The sequence below is a fragment of the Pelodiscus sinensis genome, chromosome 4 (assembly GCF_049634645.1).
Source record: "Pelodiscus sinensis isolate JC-2024 chromosome 4, ASM4963464v1, whole genome shotgun sequence".
Classification (NCBI taxonomy): Eukaryota; Metazoa; Chordata; order Testudines; family Trionychidae; genus Pelodiscus; species Pelodiscus sinensis.
In genome coordinates, this window is record NC_134714.1 from 6,102,501 (window position 1) to 6,125,420 (window position 22,920).

Here is a 22,920-nt window from a genome sequence, read left to right on the forward strand (position 1 = left end):
GTGGCAAGAAGACAGATGCACCAAACTGACATTTCAGTAAACCTCTCTTGTAGTTCAATGATGCTGGTGGGGAAGTTCATACAACCAGTGCACGGTTTAAAGAAACTATCAACCCCCGGTGCATGCAGGCACTTCTGGGGATGGCTGAATGCAGTTTTTAACAAGTAAGAAAAATGTGTATTTAATAATTTCTGTGTTAGTTAAAATTGCTGATGCATATCACGATGTAGTATGTATAATCGGCTAATGCGTAACAGTAGCCAGTTACAAACTATAGAAGGACAGAAGAGAGCTTCTTCTATTAAACATGTTTTTTTTTTTCAAATTGTGCGCCGTTGTCAGGTACTGGTTGTTTCTTACAGTTTCCAGTAACAGAATCATTGATTTACAAAGGAACGTGTGTACTTTAATCAGTTTTTTATGGGGTAATTTTACTTACCTTCAGTGAGACCAGTTAGAAATTAAATTCTGGTTTCCTAAACACTCGTCGTCTTTTGGCCTTGATTCCATGAAGATTTAAATTCTGGTTCTAGCATTCTAAATGTCCTTTATGAATTCAGAAGGTGCTCTGAGTTACCTTTCCTAGTGTAATTTAGTTGAACTGGTGTTTTCATTTTAATTTTAAAATTTAATTATTTCTCTACCAATAACAAATGTCAGCCATTCGCAGTCTGCATTCAGCGTTCTTCAGCAGTCTCCACCAAGTCCTGTAGTAACACCCTGCTGGCTCCTGGGGAGGAGGCTTCCTTGCTACAGTGAAGCTTCCTCCCCGAGGAGCCGAGCTGGCAGGGATTGGTGGCCCCGCTCCTGAGGAGGTTTTGCTCTGTATCTGGCTACAGCAGAGCTGGCTGCTGGGATCTTGTATGTGCTGGGACAGAGCCTTCCGGTTCCTAAACTGCAGCGCCCACAGCAGGGTGGAGGGTGGGGCTGATTCCCCAGGCGGGCAGAATTAAACCAATAACATTAACCGATACGCATCAGTGTAAATCGGTAAAACTCTAACATCCTCATTGTAAAATAAGCAAAATGTTGGCTATCTCCTGCATAAGCGTCTCAGCCTTTGTCATGCTTTTGCAATACACGTATAGAATTTTCATGTCAGCCAAGCAGATTTGGAATTATTACAGTAGGGCCAAATGAGCACGTGGGGGTTGGCAAAGGTCGAATGCTGAGCAGACAGGAGAGGATTCGTTAGAGAGAAATACAAGTAAACTAGCTAGCAATATTTTTCTTCATGATGTTACTGACATTTAATTTTAATTTAAAATATAAATGAACACTTTATCTGATTTAAAAACTAGTGCAGGTTTAGTAAATTGATGTAAACTTGTGGCTCAGTCTCTCTCTTTTCTTTGCTTCATACACTTAATACAGCTGTACAAGATGTAAATGGTTCTTCTATGTTGGCAGGGTAGACTATGAACGTATAAAGGCTGTTGGCCCGGATAGAGCAGCGTCTGAGTGGCTTCTGCGGTGTGGAGCGCTGGTCCGTTTCCAAGGCTTTGATAAATGGCAGCAGGACTACAATGGTCTCCCAACAGGGCCTTTAGGAAAGTACAAGATACAAGCAATCGATGCCACCGAGTCCTGCATCATGTACACAGGATTTGATTATTTGGGTAACCAAGCCACAGCTTTGCACTTTATATATTGTCCTTAAAATTCATCCATTTGCATCAAAGACTGAGCAGCTGGGTCCTTTTGTTTCTTGGTGACTCACAGAAAAGGCTTGATTTTTAAAAGAAAAATGCTTGTGTTTTAATTGAGAGAGATCAGATTGTATCTCTGTTTTTTTTCTGGAGGTCTCCTTTTAGGACAGATGGATTGGGAGTTACTTGAAGAGGGAAGAGCATTAAACAGTGGGAGCAAAGATTTATTAGTTAAATAAGTTCATAGTTCAATATGCATAAATGTTCTGACTACAAATGACTTGCCCTAAGTCATGTGTTCATTTTTGGTATTTGTGAAGTCATTGTACTGCTAGCGTTCCTTAGTTCTTCCTAGGAACAGCCCAAAGCTCTGCATTTCTAATTTAAAAGAAGCAGAATTTTTAAAAAGTTGTTGCCTTTCAGTCCTTTACACCCCAAAATACAAAAATGGGACATGCACGGACGCCTTTTCTTTGCAAGTCATTTTACATTTCCTTGTGTAATTTCAGTGTTAGTTCAGCACTTGTCAGTCATCCTGTGCATGCTAATCTTCTGTCATTGGCCTATGTCCATATAAAACCCCTTAGAACCTTAGTCATGTGTTGGCAATTGTGAAGCCAGCAAAGGGACTGCTGCAGGGTACCATACTATAAGGTTATTCGTGATGTATTATGGCTCTTCCATATGTGGGCATTAGGGATGAAAACATCCATCAAAACAGATAACTGGTGAAATGATTAAAATTACATCGTTTAATCCAGGAGTCCGGGGCTGCTGCGGCATGGCCAGAGTCCCGTCTGTCTCTGCCTCCAAATGATGCCACTGTGGTACAGCCACTCTGTGGCTCCAGCAGCCTCCCTGACCTGTCTGGGTTCCTGCCAGCTGGCCCTATGTAGCTGGCAGGCCGGTTAACCAGTTACCAAGCATTCCACTAAGTCTAATGCTGATGGGTTAACCTTTTACATCCCTACTAGGCATCTGTTACTATCAGGTTATGGAAACACAGGGGCTGTGTCTACACTGGCATGAATTTCCGGAAATGCTTAAAATGGAATACTATTCCGTTTTCAGTTTTTCCGGAAAAGGAGCGTCTACATTGGCAGGCTGCTTTTCCAGAAAAGCCCTTTTTCCGGAAAAGCGTCTGTGGCCAATGTAGACACGCTTTTCTGGAAAAGAACCCCGATCGCCATTTTTGTGATTGGGGTGTTTTTTTTCGGAAAAGACTACTGGACTGTCTACACTGGCCCTTTTCCGGAACAGTGGTCCGGAATAAGGACTTATGCCCGAGCGGGAGCAGAATAGTTTTTCCGGAATAGCGGCTGATTTTGTACAGTAGAGCATCGTTGCTTTTCCGGAAATTCAAGGGCCAGTGTAGACAGCTCGCAGCTTATTCTGGAAAAGCGGCTGATTTTCCAGAATAAGTGGCCCAGTGTAGACACAGCCAAGAAGAACTGCAGCCCTGCTGGAAGCACCGCCTGCAGTTTGCACCTTGTATTATGATTTTTCTCCTTTCCAGATGGCCTCGAGCACGTTGCGGAAATTAAGCTGAACAAGTGCATTTATATCCAGGATGAATGTCTGCAGCGGATCAGCGAGATTGAGAGTTTACAGAAAAGTCTCCTGCGACTGATGATAATGTCCTGTGGGAATGTCACAGATAAAGGCGTCATCGCACTTCACAAGCTAACGTGAGCCATTGAGGGAATGTCTTCAGGCCCTCGCTTTTCTCGCTGTTGCCGCATTTGTATGTTTAGAATAGTTTCAGATTACTGGAATCATTACTTTTGTTTACATTCAACATTACCCGTCTTTGACGTGCAGTAAAGTAGGACGCCGAAGAGAATGTGAATTCACAGCTGAGTCATGTCCTTGTAGTTGTCCTTTTTTCCTATGTCCCCCGTTGTAGGTGAGATTCAGAGTTGGCTGCTCAGCAGATTACGCTGCCCCTGTGCTGAGGCAGCGATTCTGCATGTTCAATGGATTGATTAGTACATTTAACTGTCACCTTTGGACTACTCTCTTGGGGTATGTGCAAAATTGCAGTGTAGGTGCTTGTGCTAGAGTGCAGGCTGAGAGACCCTGTGGTTGTGTCTAGACTGGCAAGTTTTTCCGCAAAAGCACTTGCTTTTGCGGAAAAACTTGCCAGCTGTCTACACTGGCCGCTTGAATTTCCACAAGAACACTGACGATCTCATGTAAGAAATCAGTGCTTCTTGCGGAAATACTGTGCTGCTCCCGTTCAGGCAAAAGTCCTTTTGCGCAAAAGGGCCAGTGTAGACAGCTGAGATTTGTTTTGCGCAAAAAAGCCCCGATCGCGAAAATGGAGATCGGGGCTTTTTTGCGGAAAAGCGCGTCTAGATTGGCACGGACGCTTTTCCACAAAAAGTGCTTTTGCGGAAAAGTGTCTGTGCCAATCTAGATGCTCTTTTTCCGCAAATGCTTTTAACGGAAAACTTTTCCGTTAAAAGCATTTGCGGAAAATCATGCCAGTCTAGATGTAGCCTGTGATTGGGGAGGTTTCCCAGAGCCAGGCTTCTGGTGTGAGAACTTGCACTGCAGTTTTATAGCCGTGTGGCCAGAGCACCTTAATCCTGAGTCAGCTAACTCAAGCCAGCCCTGGCCTTTGATTGCAGTGTAGGCCTACCCTCTGAGTCGTACTGAGGTGAAAGTGGGTTGTTAGCACCTTGCTTTCTGCCATCCACCAGTCTGGGTCCTTTCTCCTCAATCAGCCCTGGCATTTACAATGCACTGCGACTCCCAGTATCTTTCTCTGTGTCTGACATAGCTCATGAGGTCTTTGGGAGAGAGGTCGTGTTTGTTTTTTAATCTCTGCATGGGAGGCAGTATGAGAGTGAAGCCCCTATTCAGCAAAACACTTCAAGCAGCACCAGACTCTTTTTTTTTAATACATGAGTACAGCCATTGACAAACTCCTTGCTACTAGTGAAGAGGAACCAGGTTGGCTTTTGAGGCCTTAATAAATTACTAGGAGGACTTCTGGTAGCAATATAAAGTAATGTAAAGAGAGCAGGATGCTTTATGGGGCCAGGATCTTTTGTCAGCAAAGCATTTTGCACACTTTAAAATATTAAACAGTGGACACTTGTAGCTGCATGGTGCTTCTGAAAACTTGAGGCAACCCCTTTTGAAAATACTGGCTTCCTATTACAGTTTTTTGGAAACCTCTCTGGCTCCCAGTCACATCGTATGTATTGTATAAGTAGTCCGAGTTTGAAAGTGTGTGTGTGCGCTTTTTAAATTAATCACACTTTGTCTTGTAAATAGCCACTGACCGATTTTTTTATATATTTACAGGAACCTTGAATATTTATTTCTGAGTGACCTTCCAGGAATAAGAGAGAAAGAAACTACCGTTCAGATCCTTAAGAAATCAATGCCATCGCTGGAGCTGGAATTAGATTTAGAATAAAGACATCTTTACATAACTCTGAAGTGTCTGATTCATTATCCTGAAATTATATGGATTATAGTGTAGTTGCCACTGTGCTTATATTTCATTGTGGAAAAAGATCTCTTGTCAATGGTTCTGAAATTATTAAAACAAATTTAATCTCAATGAAACATATTTGAACTCATTTGTGCTTTCACCAAACAATTCTGTAAATTCTTTTGGAGTGGTTGCAAGTAGTTAACTAAAGAAATCTGTCTTCTAACAAGGGAAGTAAGTAAAAACCACATACTCTTCCTTGCACGGATGTAACAGAATTACAATAAATGTTCTTAAATGTGCCTCGGTTGACCAAATGAGAATGGGTAGGATAGAGAAGGGTTTGCAGGGAATTGCCAGGCCAAGGAAGCAAGATTCTTGCTAACTCCACCATTGTGTGTTGCGAGTTCCCAAAAGGGGTGGGGGAGGGGGAAGAGAGGGAGAGTGAAAACTGCTTGTCATGAAGGAAACAAAGCCTTGAACGTTTTCTTCCTTTTGTCTGTCACTCTGGGAATCTCTTCTAGGTTCCACCTGTTGCTGTCCCTTTAAATATTTCCCCAAATTTAATGAGAGAATTTCCCTTGTTCCATTTGAACTTGTCTACTCCAAGGCTACGTCTAGACCGGCATGATTTTCCGCAAATGCTTTTAACTGAAAAGTTTTCCATTAAAAACATTTGCAGAAAAGAGCGTCTAGATTGGCATGGACGCTTTTCCGCAAAATCATTTTTTGCGGAAAAGCGTCCGTGCCAATCTAGACACGCTTTTCTGCAAAAAAGCCCCGATCTCCATTTTCACGATCGGGCCTTTTTTGCGCAAAACAAATCTGAGCTGTCTACACTGGCCCTTTTGCGCAAAAGGACTTTTGCCCGAACGGGAGCAGCACAGTATTTCCGCAAGAAGCACTGATTTCTTACATGAGATCGTCAGTGTTCTTGCAGAAATTCAAGCGGCCAGTGTAGACAGCTGGCAAGTTTTTCCACAAAAGCAGCTGTTTTTGCAGAAAAACTTGCCAGTCTAGACACGGCCCAAGAGACTTGGACCTATGTCTTGGTGGCTGTGGGCTCAGCAAAGCATATCTGGTATTTATTTTAGGATAAATACATGAAATTAAAGAATTAAAGTCAGCTTACAGGACAGCCCTGACTAGCAAGTAGAAGGCAGGTTTTAAAAATAACGAGCTATAAGGCCAGAAGGAATGAAGTAGGGAGGATATCTGGGTCAGAGACTAACTAAAAAACAAGGAAAGGTTTCTAAAAAGGAATAACAGGGTGTCCGCAGATGGTTTTAAAGACACCGTTGTCAAACACTGACACACTCATAGAAAGGTGCGCTACGTTGATTTTATTCAAAACCACTCAAGTATTACCAGCCTGACAGTACACAAAGAAATGAAGATTTAGCCTAGGATAGATATTGAGGAGGAACTTCCTGCCTGCTCCTTTCCAATATTACAAACCACAGGTGAGCAGTTTCTGGTACTGACCACGTAAAAGTGAACACTTGGTAATGCTAGAAAGAGAACGGCAGAGCAAACCTAAAAACATAATCTAAAGCAACTGCAAGGTTTTACTAAAAAAGAGTGTGTCCCCTTCTCCCCATATCAGTGACAATGCTGTAGTGTTTGGGCATTCCATTCTAGCTGTATTAGCCTTTGCTAATGGCTCCCAATACCTTACTTGGACTAGAAAACTATTTATATTTCACTCAGTTGAGCCACAGGCGGGATAGCTCCAATTACATGAACGACCTCCAGGCCTATTCCTACAAACTCACACAAGTAGTTTGACTTACAGAAAGTGCCTATGCTGGGCCTGCTCACAGGAATAAAATGGTGCGTATACCTCAGTGCTTCAGGATCGACTCTTTTGTGCCGTGTAACATACAGTCTAGTTTTTCTTATTATTTTTAATGCTTTCACACAATGGGACAAACAAACCAATTTGTTTGGCATGCTTGTGATTTTACTGCAAAGTCCTGAATACCAGCAGTCGATGTGGTTTATTAAAGTTACGCACTGTAAGCCGTGGTTCTTGGGTAACGCTGAACCACAAAAAGACCAAACCAAACCACCGGTCTTTCTCCTTTACGCATAGACTACTGATTAGCGTGCAGCTCCGAGCTGTCTGTGCAGGGGTCTCCTACTGGCGACCCACCATAAACTAACTTCAGAGCTCACTTACGTGTCTATTGTAAAATTTACATCAGTTTTCCACCCTAAATCTTCCTTTCAGAAATTGCTGAAGGCTTGCGCTTTGGACAATAAATAGTTCTGTCTTAGAAGCGACTTGCCAGCGTGTTAGATGTTGGGGAGGTGGTAGTTTAATTTTCTGGTGTTGCCGCAGTACTTCTTGTTATCCAAAGCTGGTAAAATGTTGCTGCTGGTTAACTGAGGCAGGTGCTGTAACTAAAGCAGAAATCACAGTTTACACTTGCATAGGAATCTGAAGGGATTTTATGCATTTCATTTTCCACACCAGTGGTTCTCAGTGTGGTCGGCGGACCTCTAGCGGTCTGCGACCATCTTGCAGGCAGGCCGCAGGCTCAGGGCTTGCCCCTCTGCCTCCCTGCAGCGGGGAGCCCACGCAGGTGCTCCAGCCCCACGGGCCCCCCTGGCAAGGTTGGCTTCCCACTGTAGGGAGAGGGGTGCCCCGAGCCTCGCAGGCCGGATCCAGCTCGCGAGGGGAGGAAGCGGCTCTGCGCACTGCGGCTCCCATCTCCCCCTGCTGGGGAAACGGCTGACAGGAAACCTCTCACCTATCCGCTTTCCCCACTGCCCCCGTTGGTCGGAACCCTGACCAGATGCCCCCAACCGCTGCCCGTTCCTGCACCCTACTTCCTGCCCAGACCCTGCACCCTCACCCTGCTCCTGCACGCAACTTCCTGGCCAGACCTCTCATCCTCATCCCGGCCTGTACCCTACTTCCCGGCCAGAGCCCGCACCCCACTCCGTCCGGTACCCTACTTCCTGGCCAAACCCCGCACTCCACTCCGTCCTGCACCCAACCTCCCGCCCAGAGCCCGCACCCCCACCCCTTCCTGCACCCAACCTCCTGCCCAGACCCCTCATCCCCACCCTGTCCTATACCCAACCTCCCACCCAGACCCCACACTCCCATCCCATCCTGCATGGCATTTTGCCATCATGGGTTGCTGGCTGGTGGTCTGCAGAAAGGTTTGCATTGAGCAGAGGGGGCTGCGGGCCAAAAACGTTGAGAACCCCTGTTCTAACCGATACTGTGTAAGCCATTCGAAAATATCTGCACTCCATAAAGCTGTTACGCACTTTGCTCATTTAGAGACCCAGATCAGATATGCATTTCCTCACGCGATCGAGCAACGTGCCTTGGAACAGCTCTTCCGAATTTGACTCAACCCATTTATCGCCGGGCAAACCATTTATTTTGACAGGCAGGTAAAAGTCTGCCTGTTATCAGTCAGTCACATGGCAAAGGGCAGGGCTGTTTTCATCTACAAATGCCTCAGTGTTTCATCTACGTATATTGGTTTTAACTTGAAGAGATGTGAGGCAGCCCGCCACAGCTGAGCCGTTCGTTTTCGCTGACACAGCTGAGGAACTGTCCCAGATTGAGGGGTGAGAAGAAGAGGTTTTGGAACAAACTCATAAATTAAACAGCAATAAGTGCCCACAGCCAGATGGCCTTCACCCAAGAGTTCTAATGGAACTCAGATACGAAATTGAAGAATTACTAAGTGTGGTTTGTAACCTATCAATTACATCAGCTTCTGTATTAGAGGACAGGTAATAGGACCCCCATTTTTAAAAAATGCTCAAAAGGTGAGTCTGAAACTGGCAGAGTTTTATTGGCCCGGTAAAGCCAAGATCCTGACACTTGGCTGGAGGCATTTCCCTCTGTGTACGGATGTACGGCGAGACCTTGGGCAGGCCACATCTCGCGCATTCCGAAGTGTCAGCGAATGCTCTCGGCATCGAGGGGTAAATGCCAGTGAGTCCGGTAAAAACCAGAAACTGGAAGGAGGAAAGGGAAGGGGCTGGAGACTCAGAGCCCCTGGTGCCTGGTTAGTAGAGCCAGCGTCTTCAGCCATCTCTGCACTTCCAGTATCCCCACCCCCGCCAGCTCGGCTCTGCCAGGGCAGTTTAAAAGGCTGACTCCTTGAATGATGTAGGCCAGAAAGAAAAGAATCAGTATGAGGAGGGAGGGATGCAGCCTCTGTCCGGCGGTGGGACTTGTTACAGGGACTCCCTGCAATGGAGGGAGACGGGAGAGTGGTACCAAGGGGGGAGGGATGCAGGGAGCGTGGGTTGTGCCAGGAGTGTGGCCTAGAGAAGCCAATGAGCATGCAGCCCTCTAGTTTCGACCTATGATGAGCTGCAGTAAACAAGCCCAGAGCCTGGCTCGTGCAGATCGGGCCAAGCAAGGAAGATGATCAGGAACAGTCAACATGGATTCACCAAGGGCAAGTCCCGCCTGACCAACCTAATTGCCTCCTATGGATCTGTGGACATGGGGAAGGCAGTGGACGGGATGCTCCGTGACTTGAGCAAGGTGGTTGATACCGTTGCCTACAGTATTCTTGCCAGCAAGTTAAGGGAGTCCAGATTGGATAAACGGGCTGTAAGATGGCTAGAAAGCTGGCTGGATTGTCAGGCTCAACGGGTAGTGAGCAACGGCTCGATGTCAGGTTGGAGGTCGGTTTCAAGTAGAGTGCCGCAGGAGTCGGTTCTAGGGCTGGTTTTGGTCAACATTTTTATGAACGGCCTGGACGAGGGGATGGATTGCACCCTCAGCAAGTTTGCACTAAGCTAGCGGGAGAAGTAGATACGTTGGAGGGTTGGGATAAGGTCCAAAGTGATCTAGACGAATTGGAGGATTGGGCCCAAAGAAATCTGATGAGGTTTGACAAGGACAAGTGTAGAGTCCTGCACTTGGGACGGAAGAATCCCAAGCATAGTTACAGGCTGGGGACCGACTGGCTAAGCAGCAGTTCGGCAGAAAAGGACCTGGGGATTACAATGGATGAGAAGCTGGATATGAGTCAACAGGGCGCCCTTGTAGCCAAGAAGGCTAATGGCATATTAGGGAGCATTAGGAGGAGTATTGCCAGCAGATCTACAGAAGTGATTATTCCCCTTTATTCAGCACTGGTGAGGCCACATCTGCAGTATTGCATCCAGTTCTGAAAAGATGAGGACGCATTGAATAAAGTCCAGCAGAGGGCAACAACAATCATTAGGGAGCTGGAGCACGTGACACATGAGGAGAAGCTGAAGGATTTGGGCTTGTTTAGTCTACAGAAGTAATGAGTGAGGGGGGATTTGAGAGCAGCCTTTAACTACCAGAAGGGAGGTTCCAAAGAGGATGGAGAGAGGCTGTTCACAGTAGTGACAGGTGGCAAAACAAGGAGCAATGGGCTCAAGTTACAGTGGGGGAGGTCTAGGTTGGATATTAGGGAAAACTATTTCCCTAGGAGGGAGGGGAAGCACTGAAATGGGTTCCCTAGGGAGGGGGTGGAATCTCCATCCCTAGAGGTTTTTAAGTCTTGGCTTGACGAAGCCCTGGCTGGGATGATTGAGTTGGGTGGGTCCTGCCTTGGGCAGGGGGCTGGACTTGATGACTCCTGAGGTCTCTTCCCACCCTAGGAGTCTAGGATTCTAAGTCCATGTCCAATAGGCAAGGACATGCTCTTTTAGCAGGTCAAACACAGAAACGAATATTTTTCTGCCCCAGCGATTTGCCATCCAAGAGCACCGAGCTGTGAAAAAGGCCCTTTCGGCAGAGCGAGAGCAGGAGCTAGTCCAGTTCTGAGAACTGCCACGCCACCGCTCCGGTCAGGCATGTTCATGTCTAATCACACTTGTCTGCTGCTCAGCCCGAGTCTCAAGGACGTTGTGCCCTACAGCTCAGACTGCACCGGGCTGGCTTGTTAGCAAGGCACTGAGCTGTCTTCTGGGTTAAAAGGCAGCACCCCCCTTCTGGGCTGATGTGGGTCCCTCATCTCCCCAGACCTGCAGGTGGAAGATCTCCGATTCCACCTCCTAGGCGCTACAACAGACAAGCAGCTCCTGTCGGAGGCCATGGGATGCCCCGAGGGAAGTCTTACCCCTGGCACGTGCTTACGAGGAGGTCTGGCTGGCTTCCGAGTGGGCTTTTCTTGCTCCTTGCCCAAATCTCCGGCTTCTCTCGTGCTGTCGAAGTACGGGTGTTGCAGTAACTGTTCACACGTGAGCCGCTCTGCCGGGTCCATATGCAGGCAGCCCTAGCAAAACGCAATGCAGCCCAGGGTCACACGGGGGATTTTTGTGGGTTGTGTCATTACAACAACGCAGATGTTAAAAGCAGCTGGAGTTAATGAACATCGGTGGGCTCTGGATTTTTAAATGGATCTTTGGAGTCCATGTGTTCCAGGTCAAAGAGTCTACTTAGAATTCCCCCAGCCACCTCATGTACACAGGTGGCTAACCCTGAAAACTCCTCCTCTTGCATAAGCTAAATAGAGTTTAAGTGTGAACTCAATGCTTCACCATCGCTTACCTTCATTAGTCCTAGAGCAGGGTATGAAATGTTAGGGAATTTCAGTTCTAGTGGCTCCTGGAAAATATATAGCATAATTATATTAGTAACTGTTTCAGTTATCAGGGTGCCACATGATGCATTCGTCTCTTTACATTTCCATCTCAGACCATGGCTCCACCTACTGGAGGATTGACGCGCTGGCGATCAATCCTCCGGGGTTTGATTTAGCGGGTCTAGTAAGGACCTGCTAAATTGAATGCCGAGATCATCCCTGTTGGCGCTGGTACCTTTTGCTGTCGCAAGGAGTAAGAGAAGTCGACGGAAGCGTTTCTCCTATCCAACTCCCATTGCGGGGCCACCCCAAAAAAATCAATGCAATGTACCTCGACTCCAGCTACGCGATTCACGTAGCTGGAGTTGTGTACCTTGCATCCATTTTCTCCGCTAGATTTAACCTGGCCTCAGTCTGTTTTGCAAGCCACAGCATTTGAACTGGTACCTGAGTACACAGTTATTAAATAATGCTTTGCGTCTTGTTCTGTTTGCTCCTAGCACTCGCACTTTTCAGCAATCCAAGGCTCATGCTGATCTGAATCCAGTATATCCAGCGTTAGATAAACAGAAAGGAATTTCACAGAGGATGAAAGACAAGGAGCACAAAATCACTAAGGTCTGGGAGGGTTAAACCACAAGGAAACATGACAGTAACGACATGTATTGGTCGTAGAACAATAACGAAGGTGGAATAAGATAACCAGTGCAGGTATCACATGCAAGCGAACTCCCAGGAGAGGGATTGTTCAGAGAGGTTTGAGGGAGTCAGTTTAGAGGTGGGAAGATAAAAATGATCAAAGGAAAATTGGACGAGAACGTTGGAAAAAACAAACAGCGGGACCAAGGTAAAAGTCCCCGCAAAACAGTCTCCCTGTGGATCTGGCAAGAGCTCACCCAACGGGGCAAAGTGCAAGCGGGAACACGCCTACACAAGCAGAGCTGATAAGGGGCTCTCTGGGTTCTGCAAACGCAACCCAGGCTCAATGGGACCAGACTGCAAGCGCCCAGCGCGGGTTGGGCTGGGTCCAAAAACGGGCTTCCCTCCCCGGGCCCGTGGGTCAGCGCAGCAGTGGCTGCATGCCCTGCCCCATGTGCATGCCAAGGCGTCGCGGCATCTCTGGCTCGGCAACATGCACACCGCATGGCAGAGGGCAGCCGCTGGCAGGAATGGGGCTGCTGGGAGGGGCCACGCCAAGGCCCCCGGGCGGGAGGGGCCGGGAGCACGGACTGAAGTCCAGGGGAAGAGCGAGAAGGAGCCGGGTCCAAGCCCCTGCAGACCTCTCCTGCCAAGAGCCAGCTCGGGGTGGAACGGCACGACGCGCACACTTACCATGAAGCACGTGCTTCAGCGTTTGTAGGGTCGGGGCCTGCTGGGTGTCTGCATCTGGCATTTGCCGTGGCCCATAGCGATGTGGCCAATAGCGACAGCCGCCTTGGCATATCCCTGTTCATGCAGAATACCCGCTGCCCAGGAGTCACAGCTTTTAGCTGCGCCTCCAGCCCTCGCGTCCCTCCACCAGGTCATTAATCCCTAGGAAATACCCTGAGTATCCATCCATTAGCGCTTCTTTGTAGCTCTATGAACAACCGCCGAAGGATACACCCCAGGAAAGCCAAAGCACAAACATTTCTCTCGCCAACACACAACCGTCTCATTTGCATAGCATGCAAATTGCCGACCAGTGCTGGACTCAAGCACACTGGGAGGGCGCTCTTACCTTGTCCTCCGGATCGGGAATTCGCACCCCACTGAAGAACTGATTGGTGCTGAATACTTGCTGATGCCTGGGAATAAGATCCCCTTGGATCAAGAATAAAAAGCCAAGTCAGGGGAATTACGTGTTTTATTAGCCCACATTTTACTAGCTTATCCTGGAGCGAGGCTGCAACTAGAGACGATTTTTAAAATCGATCTCCTGGCATTAAGAGAACTAACAATACAACGTTCACTTACAAACGGATCATCGATCTTGACTTCACCGATTAAATGTCTTGACTACCTTACAAACAATCACTATGTTGCAACGAAGTGACTGGCTCATGCTCCTCTGCCTGATGGAATCAGAACTGCTCAAATGTGTGTCTTTGACCCTACACTGCTAACGACTAATGGAGATTCTCTTTCAGCTGAACTTATAGGAGCCTGTGTTTTTCGAGCCACGGCTACCACAAGGGTCTGAATTTCTATGCTTTGCGCGCAGTGACAATCATGCAATCCCTTTCTCAATATTAACGCCTGGTTCGGGTTTTTTCCTTCGCAGTTTGGTAATTCATATAATACTGGCAAATTGAGAGTCCCGCAGCTTAAAAGACACCCTCCTAGAACAGTAAGGAGCATACCATGTGAGAACAAAGGCATGTCAGTAAAACGGCTCCATTTAAGCACCAATACTGGTATTTTTGGCCTAGTACAGGTTGAACCTCTCAAAGTCCAGGGGCTCTCTGATCCAGCAACATCTATGGTCCAGCAAGAGAATCTCCATTAGCTGTTAGCAATGTAGGGCCAATGACACACATCTGAGCATGGATGTTGCTGGACCAGAGAGCCCCAGGAGGCCAGTGGCAGGGATCAGGGCCCCATAGAGCCTGGTAGCACCAGCAGCCCAGTGGCTGGCCGCGGAGCCCAGAAGTGGCTGCAGAGCCTGGGGGAGGGGACCTGGCACCCATGAGGGTAGCCCAGCCCGGTCTGCTGACGGATCCCGGGAAAGCCCAGCATCCAGCAGCAGAGGGGCCGGAATTGACCTCCCCTGGTCCAGCAAAATCCCTCCTTTGGGAGGGGTCAGGTCCCTAGGGTGCCGGACTAGGGAGACCCAACCTGTAGCATCCTAAAGGACAATTCTCTGGCTGAATACAGATGTGTGTCCAAGTGTGAGCGCTAGAGGGTGCTGCACGAACAGATATGAGCGGAGGACCCGAAAGCCCCGCTGGGCTGGCCTGACGTTATTACGGGGCCCAGGGCACTCTAACGTGGGAGATGCGTCTGCATTTCTCAGGCCAGACAAATGAACAAGGAACCCCCCCGCTCAGATCTAGCGAGATGGAACAGTCTGCGGCAGCGATGAATGACTGGCAGGAGCTACTGTTTGTTTTGGGCTTTGCTGGCGCAGGGCGCGCTTGGTTCACAACGGAGGCAGGGAAGGTTACGCCAGCCCCTTGCTCTGATTACTGCTGTGTTCCCACGCTTCCAAAGACAGGGCGTTGCCCATGCGGTTTATGACGACGGGCCCCTCCTTTCCGAATGCTGGTAGGGGGCACCCACTAGGGAAGATGGTCACGTTCTTATTGATACAGGATTTTAGATTTGCAACCTTCCTTCTTGGACAGCCCCGAGCAGCCCGCCGCTGGGCAGGAAAGGGCTGAAACGCAGACGCTGGCCTATGCTAACGCCACGCTCTCCCCAAGGCGGCTTCCTAAACCTCGTGCTTACGGAAGAGCAGCCGGGATTGATCTAGATGTTAAAAATCAAACCACCCATCTAGGACTAATGTAGTATTGAAGCCGCACGGCTTGGATCAAATAGCTCTCCGTTGAAAATAACTTCCTTGACCCGTCTCCTTTCCATAGGCTGGCTCAAAGGGAAATCCATCGGAGCTCAACCCCCTTCCCCGCAACAAATAGGAACTTTCCCTCACGCGTAAGGGAGAGTATTCCAGAGTGATCACACCAGGACTAAGAATGGGTCGATCTGGATCGGATAACAGGAATTTTAACGACAATAAGGATTAAAGGACTTTTAAATGGCTTTCTAAGTTACCCAGTATGGAAATACGAATCTTGATTCATAACCTATTAAAAAGCAATTTCCCCCCCAGGATGGAGAATCCATTCCCTGGGTTAGCCCCCATGTGAAACAGATGCAGTAAGAGTTGGCTAATTGCCACCTAACATCTTTAAGGGTGCCTATAGCAAGGCAGAATGGCCTCCCATTATCCCTGAGATGAACCACTGTGACCCCACTACCACACCCAATAATTTACATGAAGGCTGATCTCTTAAAGCCCCCATTCGAAATCCAAAACCGACTAAGGACGCCTCTGTCGCTAAGCAACCGACAGCTGGGAGAGCCTCGGCAGTTTAACCGTTTGCAGCGTCTTCCCCGGGATTGTCTGACCCTTTTACAAAATGTCCCTGCTGTAATGAGGCAAACCCACCTCACACAGAGGTATGGCATTTACCACTACGGCTGGGCAAAGCTGGGGCCGTTTCCAGCCTCCGGGCAGTCTAGCTAGGATGCTAAAACCAGGGGAGAGATTTGTGTTTTCCAGAAAGTTTGTGGTGCAGGAGAAGTTAAAAAAAATGTAAAAAGGGTTCTAGAAAAAAAGCCCTCCGAGGATAAAAGGAAAGAATTGGGAAGATGACAAAGGTTATGGCTGGTGTAAATGCCCCTCAAGGGTTCAGTATGAGAATCTGGGAACAGACACAAAAATAACATCAAGCTGCAGCAACACCGTGAAGGGAGCTGAGCAAAACCCATCAAAGGGAATTCTCCCCAGGGACTGTCAATCACGTCCACAGTGCTCAGATTCCTTGGTGATGGGCACAACTTCCTAACGGTCAGGATGGCTAAGCACTGGTATAAGTTGCCTAGGGAGGTTGTGGAATCTCCAGCCCTGGAGATATTTAAGAGCAGGTTGGACAGAAACCTATCAGGGATGATCTAGACGGTGCTTGGTCCTGCAGTGGGGGCAGAGGGCTGGACTCGATGGACTTTCAAGGTCCCTTCCAGTTCTATGATTCTATGATTGCAAATCCACCTGGACTAGAACAAAGTGAGTCTCATCCAGCGCCCCGGAGAAGACCAGATACAGCAGCACGAGGATCGTTCTAAACCTGGGGGGAATGGCCCAGGCAGGACTCCTCCGAGGTCCAAGACACTGGAGAGGAAGGAGGGAGATGTAGGGTTTCAGCAAATAATTCACAGCAAGTGATCAGCCTCATCTCACCTTTCACCTGGTCAGCTAAGGAATGACGAGAAACTCACGGCTCAGAGACGACGAGAAACTCGCTTCTCTGCTTGTTCCAAGCCAGGCCCAAGTTCTCCAGGAAATACGCTCCAGCCGACGGCTTGCGAAGCGCTCCCTGCGCTCTTCAGCGTCGGTCCTTTACATAGATCACACGCGGCTGTGTCTGTCCCCCAACCCCTAACTGAACGTTGCACTCCACGGTGCAGATCCTGCCGCCGGCTCCAGGCAGGTGAACCCCTGTGCCCATGTGCGGCCAACTGCCAGCGGGGAGCCTGGTATACGAAGACGTGCCGTGAGCACAGAGCCGAGCGTCACATTCGCCTCCTGTGAGAACTGGCTCCGGGAAGGTTCGGTCTCGTGAAAATGGCCGGAAGGTAAATACGTAAGACTCACAAATGCAACGGAATCAGAAATGGCCTCCTAAGCTGGAGGAACCATGGCGGGTTTTTCCTCTAGTCACTCAGCTCATTAAAAACCACCAGCACTTCTGTATCCCCCAGCCCACGGAAGGGTCCTAGAATGATTTAGCAACTGGGTGGCCAGCTTAAATCTCAGAGCAAGGCTGTAGGTGCTCCTAGGCAGCACCAGCTACGCTCTTGCAAACACACGCCGGGGACAGGCCCGGCCGGAGAAACCTAACGGCCACCGAAGCCAAAAAGGGACCCTACTAACGTTATTATCCAGTGGGAGCCAGGGCTGGCCTTACCATGAGGCAAACTGAGGCGGCCGCCTCAGGTGCCAGACTGTGGGGAGGGAGGAGGGGCGCCACTAGGCCCCAGAGAATTGAGACCTTTCAAAGTTTTGGCCCAAGCGAGGGGGACGTCATTTGAGCTCCCTGCCTCAGATGCCAAAATGTTGTGGGCCAGCCCTGGTGGGAGAAAGCACACACCTCAGGATCAGGCCCATCGTCACCAGAGACAGACCCCATCAACTCCAGATGGGGCCTGTGCTTGGTCCTGCCGTGAGGGCAGGGGACTGGAGATGATGTAAAATACAGGAGCCCTGAGAAGATACTGACTCCTTATTTTACCCATGCTTTTGTGTGTGTGTGTGTCCGTCCGTCCGTCCGTCCCCCCTCTTGAGATGTTTTAGCAGGTTTTATTCCCCCTCCCCCCGGGGTCCTGTATTTTACTTTTGTGTTTATTTACTTATTTATTTATTGTGTTTAAAAAAAAAATTTGTAAGCTGCCTCGAATGTTTTAAATAGATGGCCAGGGCAAAAAATATTATAACTAACTAACTACTTTGTCTACTCCGTTGGGACTGTGCAGTGCCCTTGCCTGCCAAAGCTCCGGACTTCGAAGGGTGTTTGCCCAAAGGGCTGTTCTCTGACATAACATTTCCTTTTTGGCCCCAAACAAACAACTGCATTCGTGTGAAATCACAGATTCCTAGAATGGGAAGGGACCTCGAGAGGTCATCAAGCCCAGTCCCCTGCCCTGACAGCAGGACCAAGCACCGTCTAGATCAGGGTTACTCAACATGGGGCTCGCGGTGCGGTGTGGGTTTACGCAGGGCTCAACACACGGCCTGCGGGTGGGAGCCAAAACAAAAAAGGAGTCAATATAATGGTCTTCCGTTGAGATGTGTTTTAGTAGTTAAATTCCTGGAATATCATTGTTCCTTAAAAGTGCTGTCATATGGATGAAAAATCAGGTAACTATTGCATTTTATTAGTATCAGCAGAACTGACTTAAATGGGGCCTGCGTGTTGTGTCGTCTTACCCTAATCTTTGTATTCATGCCCATCAGTGTGAAAGAATCTATTTGCATATATATTTGCACGTATATGCAACCACAGTTAAGTTGCGGCCTTTGACATGTGCTGAGTATCGTTGTGGCCCCCAGGGCTTCCAAGTTGAGTAGGCTTGGTCTAGATCAGTGTTTCTTAAACTTTGTTCCATGGCAAACAGAACAACAGAATTCAAAATGGCTGCTCTTAAAGGGGTAGGCGACTTTTTTTTTTTTTTTTGCTCAATAACTTTCCTCCTTTATGAGCTGTTCCTCATTAAAAAAAAAATATTGTTTGGTGTTCCTTGGTCTTAAAAAGTTTAAGAAAACCTGGTCTAGATCATCCCTGACAGGTGTCTGTCTAATCGGCTCTTAAATCTCTCCAGTGATGGAGATTCCACAACCCCCCTAAGGACACAGGCCTCACTGTGAGCAGGATGTGAATCTGCCCAGGGAGTCTCTATTGGATTTCTAGTCCAACACCTTCACCACTCGGCCACCACAGCCCTATCTTGTGACCCTTTGGTCATGAGATAAATAAATAAACCAGCACTCAGGGAGGCGGAGTGTAACTGAGCTCTGAATGGATCATCGGAAATTTTCCTAATACACGAATGTCAATCAGAGTCTGATTTGCATAATAATCATGTTGGTCCAGTTCTTGCCCGCTTTCCACTATTGCTCAATACGTGACGATTCGGGAGGAATGCTCTGAGCCTCACTGCACTTACCCAAGGTTCTCCTGATCAGGTACAGCTGGTCCACATCCGATTTCCCCGGCCACAAGGGGACACCTGACAACAATTCGGCAAAGACGCAGCCGATTGCCCAGACGTCCACCGGAGGGCCATATTGAGTATCTCCTACAAGCAGCTCTGGAGAACGGTACCATCTGGTAGCCACATAGTCTGTGTAATAATCACTAGGTCCAGCTAGAGCACGGTCAGGAAAGACAGAAATACATAGAAATCTGGGGTCAGAATGAGGAAGGGAAGCGTAACAAGCGTGTTGCTTATCTCTCGCGGACATTGCTACAGGAACGGTCCCAAAAGTCGCAGCACGGCAAAAACCAACGTGGGTCACTGCACTTATTCAACTTGAATCAAAACGACTTTTCCCCGTAACTCACTCCCCCGAGAGGGCACTGTGGCCAGTTCTCAGCTCTCAAACCTCAAGGGTTTGTCTAGAGCAGTGTTTCCCAATTGGTGCTCTGTGGAACCCCAGGGTTCCGCAAAGCGAAAGTAAGGGTTCTGCGAGAACGCAGCATTGCCCCGCCCCCTCTTAAAGAGACAGAGTATTTTGCAGGGTTTTTTTTGCTCAACCAGTTCTGGAGAGGCTTTTTTTTTTTGCTTGCCAAATTTTACTCTGGGAACCCTGGGGGTTCCTTGAAATTATTTTAAGCTGAAAAGGGTTCCGTGGCCAAATAAAATCAGGAAACACAGGTCTAGAGAAATGAGCAAACCAAAGGGTCTCAAGACTGTATTAACTATAGGAAAAGGGAAGCCCTCATTCCCAGGACAAGAGCCTTTTGTTATCAGGCCCTTCCTGCCAGGGGCGGATAAGAGTGCCGTGGGGCCTAGGGCAGCACCGCGGGGCCCCGGGCAGCGAAATTTTGCGGGGCCTCTCCTTTGACACGGCGCATGCGCGGGGCCTCGGGAAGCGTGGGGCCCGGGGCAGCCGCCCCGCTCGCCCTGCCCTAAATCCACCGCTGCTTCCCGCGATAACAAGATTCTGCCCCAAAGAGGTTTTCTGTGGAAACCACCACAAGAGGGTTCTCATGTACATCTGGGCATCCTAGGGGTGTGAACAGGTAACCAGTTACCCAATCGGCATCTCCTTTAATGCAGCCTCGTTTTGCTGGGGGAGGTCTGACAGGAACTGCTTTTACTACAAGGGTTCTGTGGATCGTGTAACTAGCGGAATAAAACTGTCTGAATTTGCTGCATGAGAGAGTATTCTTTGGCATGGGTGATACGAAGGGGAAACTGAGGCAGGGAAAGTCAGGCACGTGCACTTTTTGTGCCAGTCTGCCACAGGAAGGCATTCTAGACACAACTTAAAAAACAACAAAAAGTATGGTGGTCCTCAGAGAGCGTCTTTAACAGAATGTGAATCCAGGTCTCAGACACGCATGCTACAGGTTTTGGACACGCATGCTACACGGAAGAAGTTACCTGCACTTACTTAGTATGCGAGCAAATCCAAAGTCACACAGTTTAATGACCGCGTGCTTCGTGATTAGGATGTTTTCCGGCTTCACGTCCCGATGGATGCACTGGAAACAGAAACAAGGGAGTCAGGAGCAATCTGGACCAGGTTAACACTGCTGCATTCCCACCACTGAGCTCACCACCCTTGATGGGTATTGTGAACCGAACAGAAAATGAAAAGTTTCTTTGACGCTAGCGGAGCATCCCCACCGGGCCCTCCCATAACCCGGCCTTTCACTCCGCCCTGGGGACAAAGACATGATGCATGTCCGCAATTTCAGCAGCATAGTTCTGCATTGCTCCGACAACCCCCATTCGACTCCAGTGGCCCAGTGGGAAATAATGGAGCAGCATGATAGACATTGACGGAGCTCTTTACACGGGCAGGGTTCACGGTGCCGACTGGCACCAAACACAATCCATCAATTTAATGGGGGAGGAAGAGAGAGAAAGAGACAAAACAAACTCGGCAAGCCAATGAGGCAGGCTGCCAAGTTCTCGCAGCTCGGCCTTACGCACTCTACCAGTGGAAACAAAATGTTTGTTCCAAAGAGGTCTCCCTCCCCCTCTTACATCTCGGCAGATAAATAAAAACAAAGCTGATAACCGCTAAATTCGCATAAAGCACCCTCTCCAACATGCAACTCTCCCACCTCTGCTCCCACCTCTGCCGCCTCGTACACAGCAAGGCCCAGGAGTCCTGGGACAATTTTTATTCAGCCTCGAACTACGATCCAGCTCCCAAAAGAACAGCAGGTTTGCTGGTCCCTTACGGTGTGTCTACACTGCACGCTTATTCGGAATAAGCTATTCCAGAAGAAATATTCCCAAACAGCTTATTTTGAAATAGCATGTCTACACTACAGGGAAGCCTCAAAATCAGTCCAAAGCAGGCCCCTCTAATATGGACATGCTACCTCGATTTAGAGCCCCAGGAGGCACTGGGGAGTAATTCCTTTGCATGGCTCTGGGGAGGAGCTATTTCGAAATAGAGCACTGGAGCGTCCACACTACTTCTATTCCGGAAGTGGCGTTATTCCTCATAAAATGAGCCTTATGGGAGTTGGAATAAGCTGTCCGTTATTTTGTATTCATTTCGAAATAACGGAATTGCTGTACAGACGTTCCCATTGTTCTTTTGGATCAACGGCCATTATTCTGAAATAACGCTGCCGTGCAGACGCACCCTTAGAGATTGTAGCACAGGTGACTTTTGTAACTTTTCAGTAGGGACCTGATCCAACAGGTTATGATTCTAGGTTGTATCAACAGGTGTGTTGTAAGCAAAACTCGTGAAGTCATTCTGCCGCTCTATTCTGCACTAGTTAGGCCTCAGCTGGAGTACTGTGTCCAGTTCTGGGCGCCACATTTCAAGAAAGATGTGGAGAAATTGGAAAGGGTACAGAGAAGAGCGACAAGAATGATTAAAGGTCTAGAGAACATGACCTATGAAGCCAGGCTTCATGAACTGGACTTGTTTAGTTTGGAAAAAAGAAGATTAAGGGGGGACATGATAGCGGCTTTCAAATATCTAAAAGGGTGTCACAAGGAGGAAGGCGAAAATTTGTTCCTCTTGGTTTCTGAGGACAGGACAAGGAGTAATGGGCTTAAAGTGCAGCAGGGGAGGTTTAGATTGGACATTAGGAAAAAATTCCTAACTGTCAGGGTGGTCAAATATTGGAATAAATTGCCAAGGGAGGTGGTGGAATCTCCCTCTCTGGAGATATTTAAGAACAGGTTAGATAGACATCTGTCAGGGATGGTGTAGACGGAGCTTGATCCTGCCTTGAGGGCGGGGGGCTGGACTCGATGACCTCTCGAGGTCCCTTCCAGTCCTATTATTCTATGATTCTATGATTGAACACCCGCTACAGTCAGGAAAAAGTGTCAATGAATCCAGTAGAATCAGACCTTGAATTACTAGCGATCGGGTCTGTTCTCTGCCGCGCTGGCTGCGTTTGGTGACAATTCTCACAGAAGGACACACCACTACAAGCTATTCTTAAGGCAGGAAGCTCACCTGAAGTCATTACAATAAATCACTGACCAAGAACCTCAGGGATCTAACTAATGAATAAAATAATCAGGTGCTTGTAGCAACATTGAAGATGGTGGAGGGGGAGGCCTTCTTGACGCCCCTGCATAAAGTATCCCAGACCGGGGAGACTGTAACAAGAGCTGTACCCGCTTCAACGCCACACGGCGACACACGGCACTGGTGTTTACGGGACTTACGTTGTGTTTGTGGCAAAAGTTTACCGCTTGGAGAGTCTGCCACGTTATGCTCTTCACGAGATGCTCTGGGACCCTATTTTTAAAAAAAGCACCAGGAATAACATTTATTTTTTCAATGACATTAGGCGCAAGG

General features: G+C 48.3%; 2 protein-coding genes across 8 annotated transcripts in view; one reads left to right on the forward strand and one right to left on the reverse strand.

The window, feature by feature from the left end:
* Positions 1 to 5,178, forward strand: part of DMAC2L (distal membrane arm assembly component 2 like) — a 7,639-nt gene extending 2,461 nt beyond the window's left edge. For all 4 annotated transcript variants that reach the window (XM_075926166.1, XM_075926167.1, XM_014570029.3 and 1 more), the window contains 4 exons: positions 54 to 164; positions 1,411 to 1,619; positions 3,166 to 3,337; positions 4,965 to 5,178. In XM_075926166.1, the coding sequence (XP_075782281.1) occupies positions 58 to 164; positions 1,411 to 1,619; positions 3,166 to 3,337; positions 4,965 to 5,079 (603 nt within the window). In that variant the 5' untranslated portion in view covers positions 54 to 57 and the 3' untranslated portion in view covers positions 5,080 to 5,178. The remainder of the gene's footprint in view (positions 1 to 53; positions 165 to 1,410; positions 1,620 to 3,165; positions 3,338 to 4,964) is intronic.
* A 1,247-nt stretch (positions 5,179 to 6,425) lies between these two features.
* CDKL1 (cyclin dependent kinase like 1) overlaps positions 6,426 to 22,920 on the reverse strand; it is a 30,908-nt gene continuing 14,413 nt past the window's right edge. For 3 of the 4 annotated variants that reach the window (XM_075926162.1, XM_075926165.1, XM_075926164.1), the window contains 7 exons: positions 22,788 to 22,860; positions 20,527 to 20,617; positions 19,074 to 19,274; positions 13,366 to 13,448; positions 11,612 to 11,668; positions 11,181 to 11,336; positions 6,426 to 7,503 (listed from right to left, as the gene is read on the reverse strand). In XM_075926162.1, the coding sequence (XP_075782277.1) occupies positions 7,396 to 7,503; positions 11,181 to 11,336; positions 11,612 to 11,668; positions 13,366 to 13,448; positions 19,074 to 19,274; positions 20,527 to 20,617; positions 22,788 to 22,860 (769 nt within the window). In that variant the 3' untranslated portion in view covers positions 6,426 to 7,395. The remainder of the gene's footprint in view (positions 7,504 to 11,180; positions 11,337 to 11,611; positions 11,669 to 13,365; positions 13,449 to 19,073; positions 19,275 to 20,526; positions 20,618 to 22,787; positions 22,861 to 22,920) is intronic. The other variant, XM_075926163.1, reaches the window with a different exon arrangement.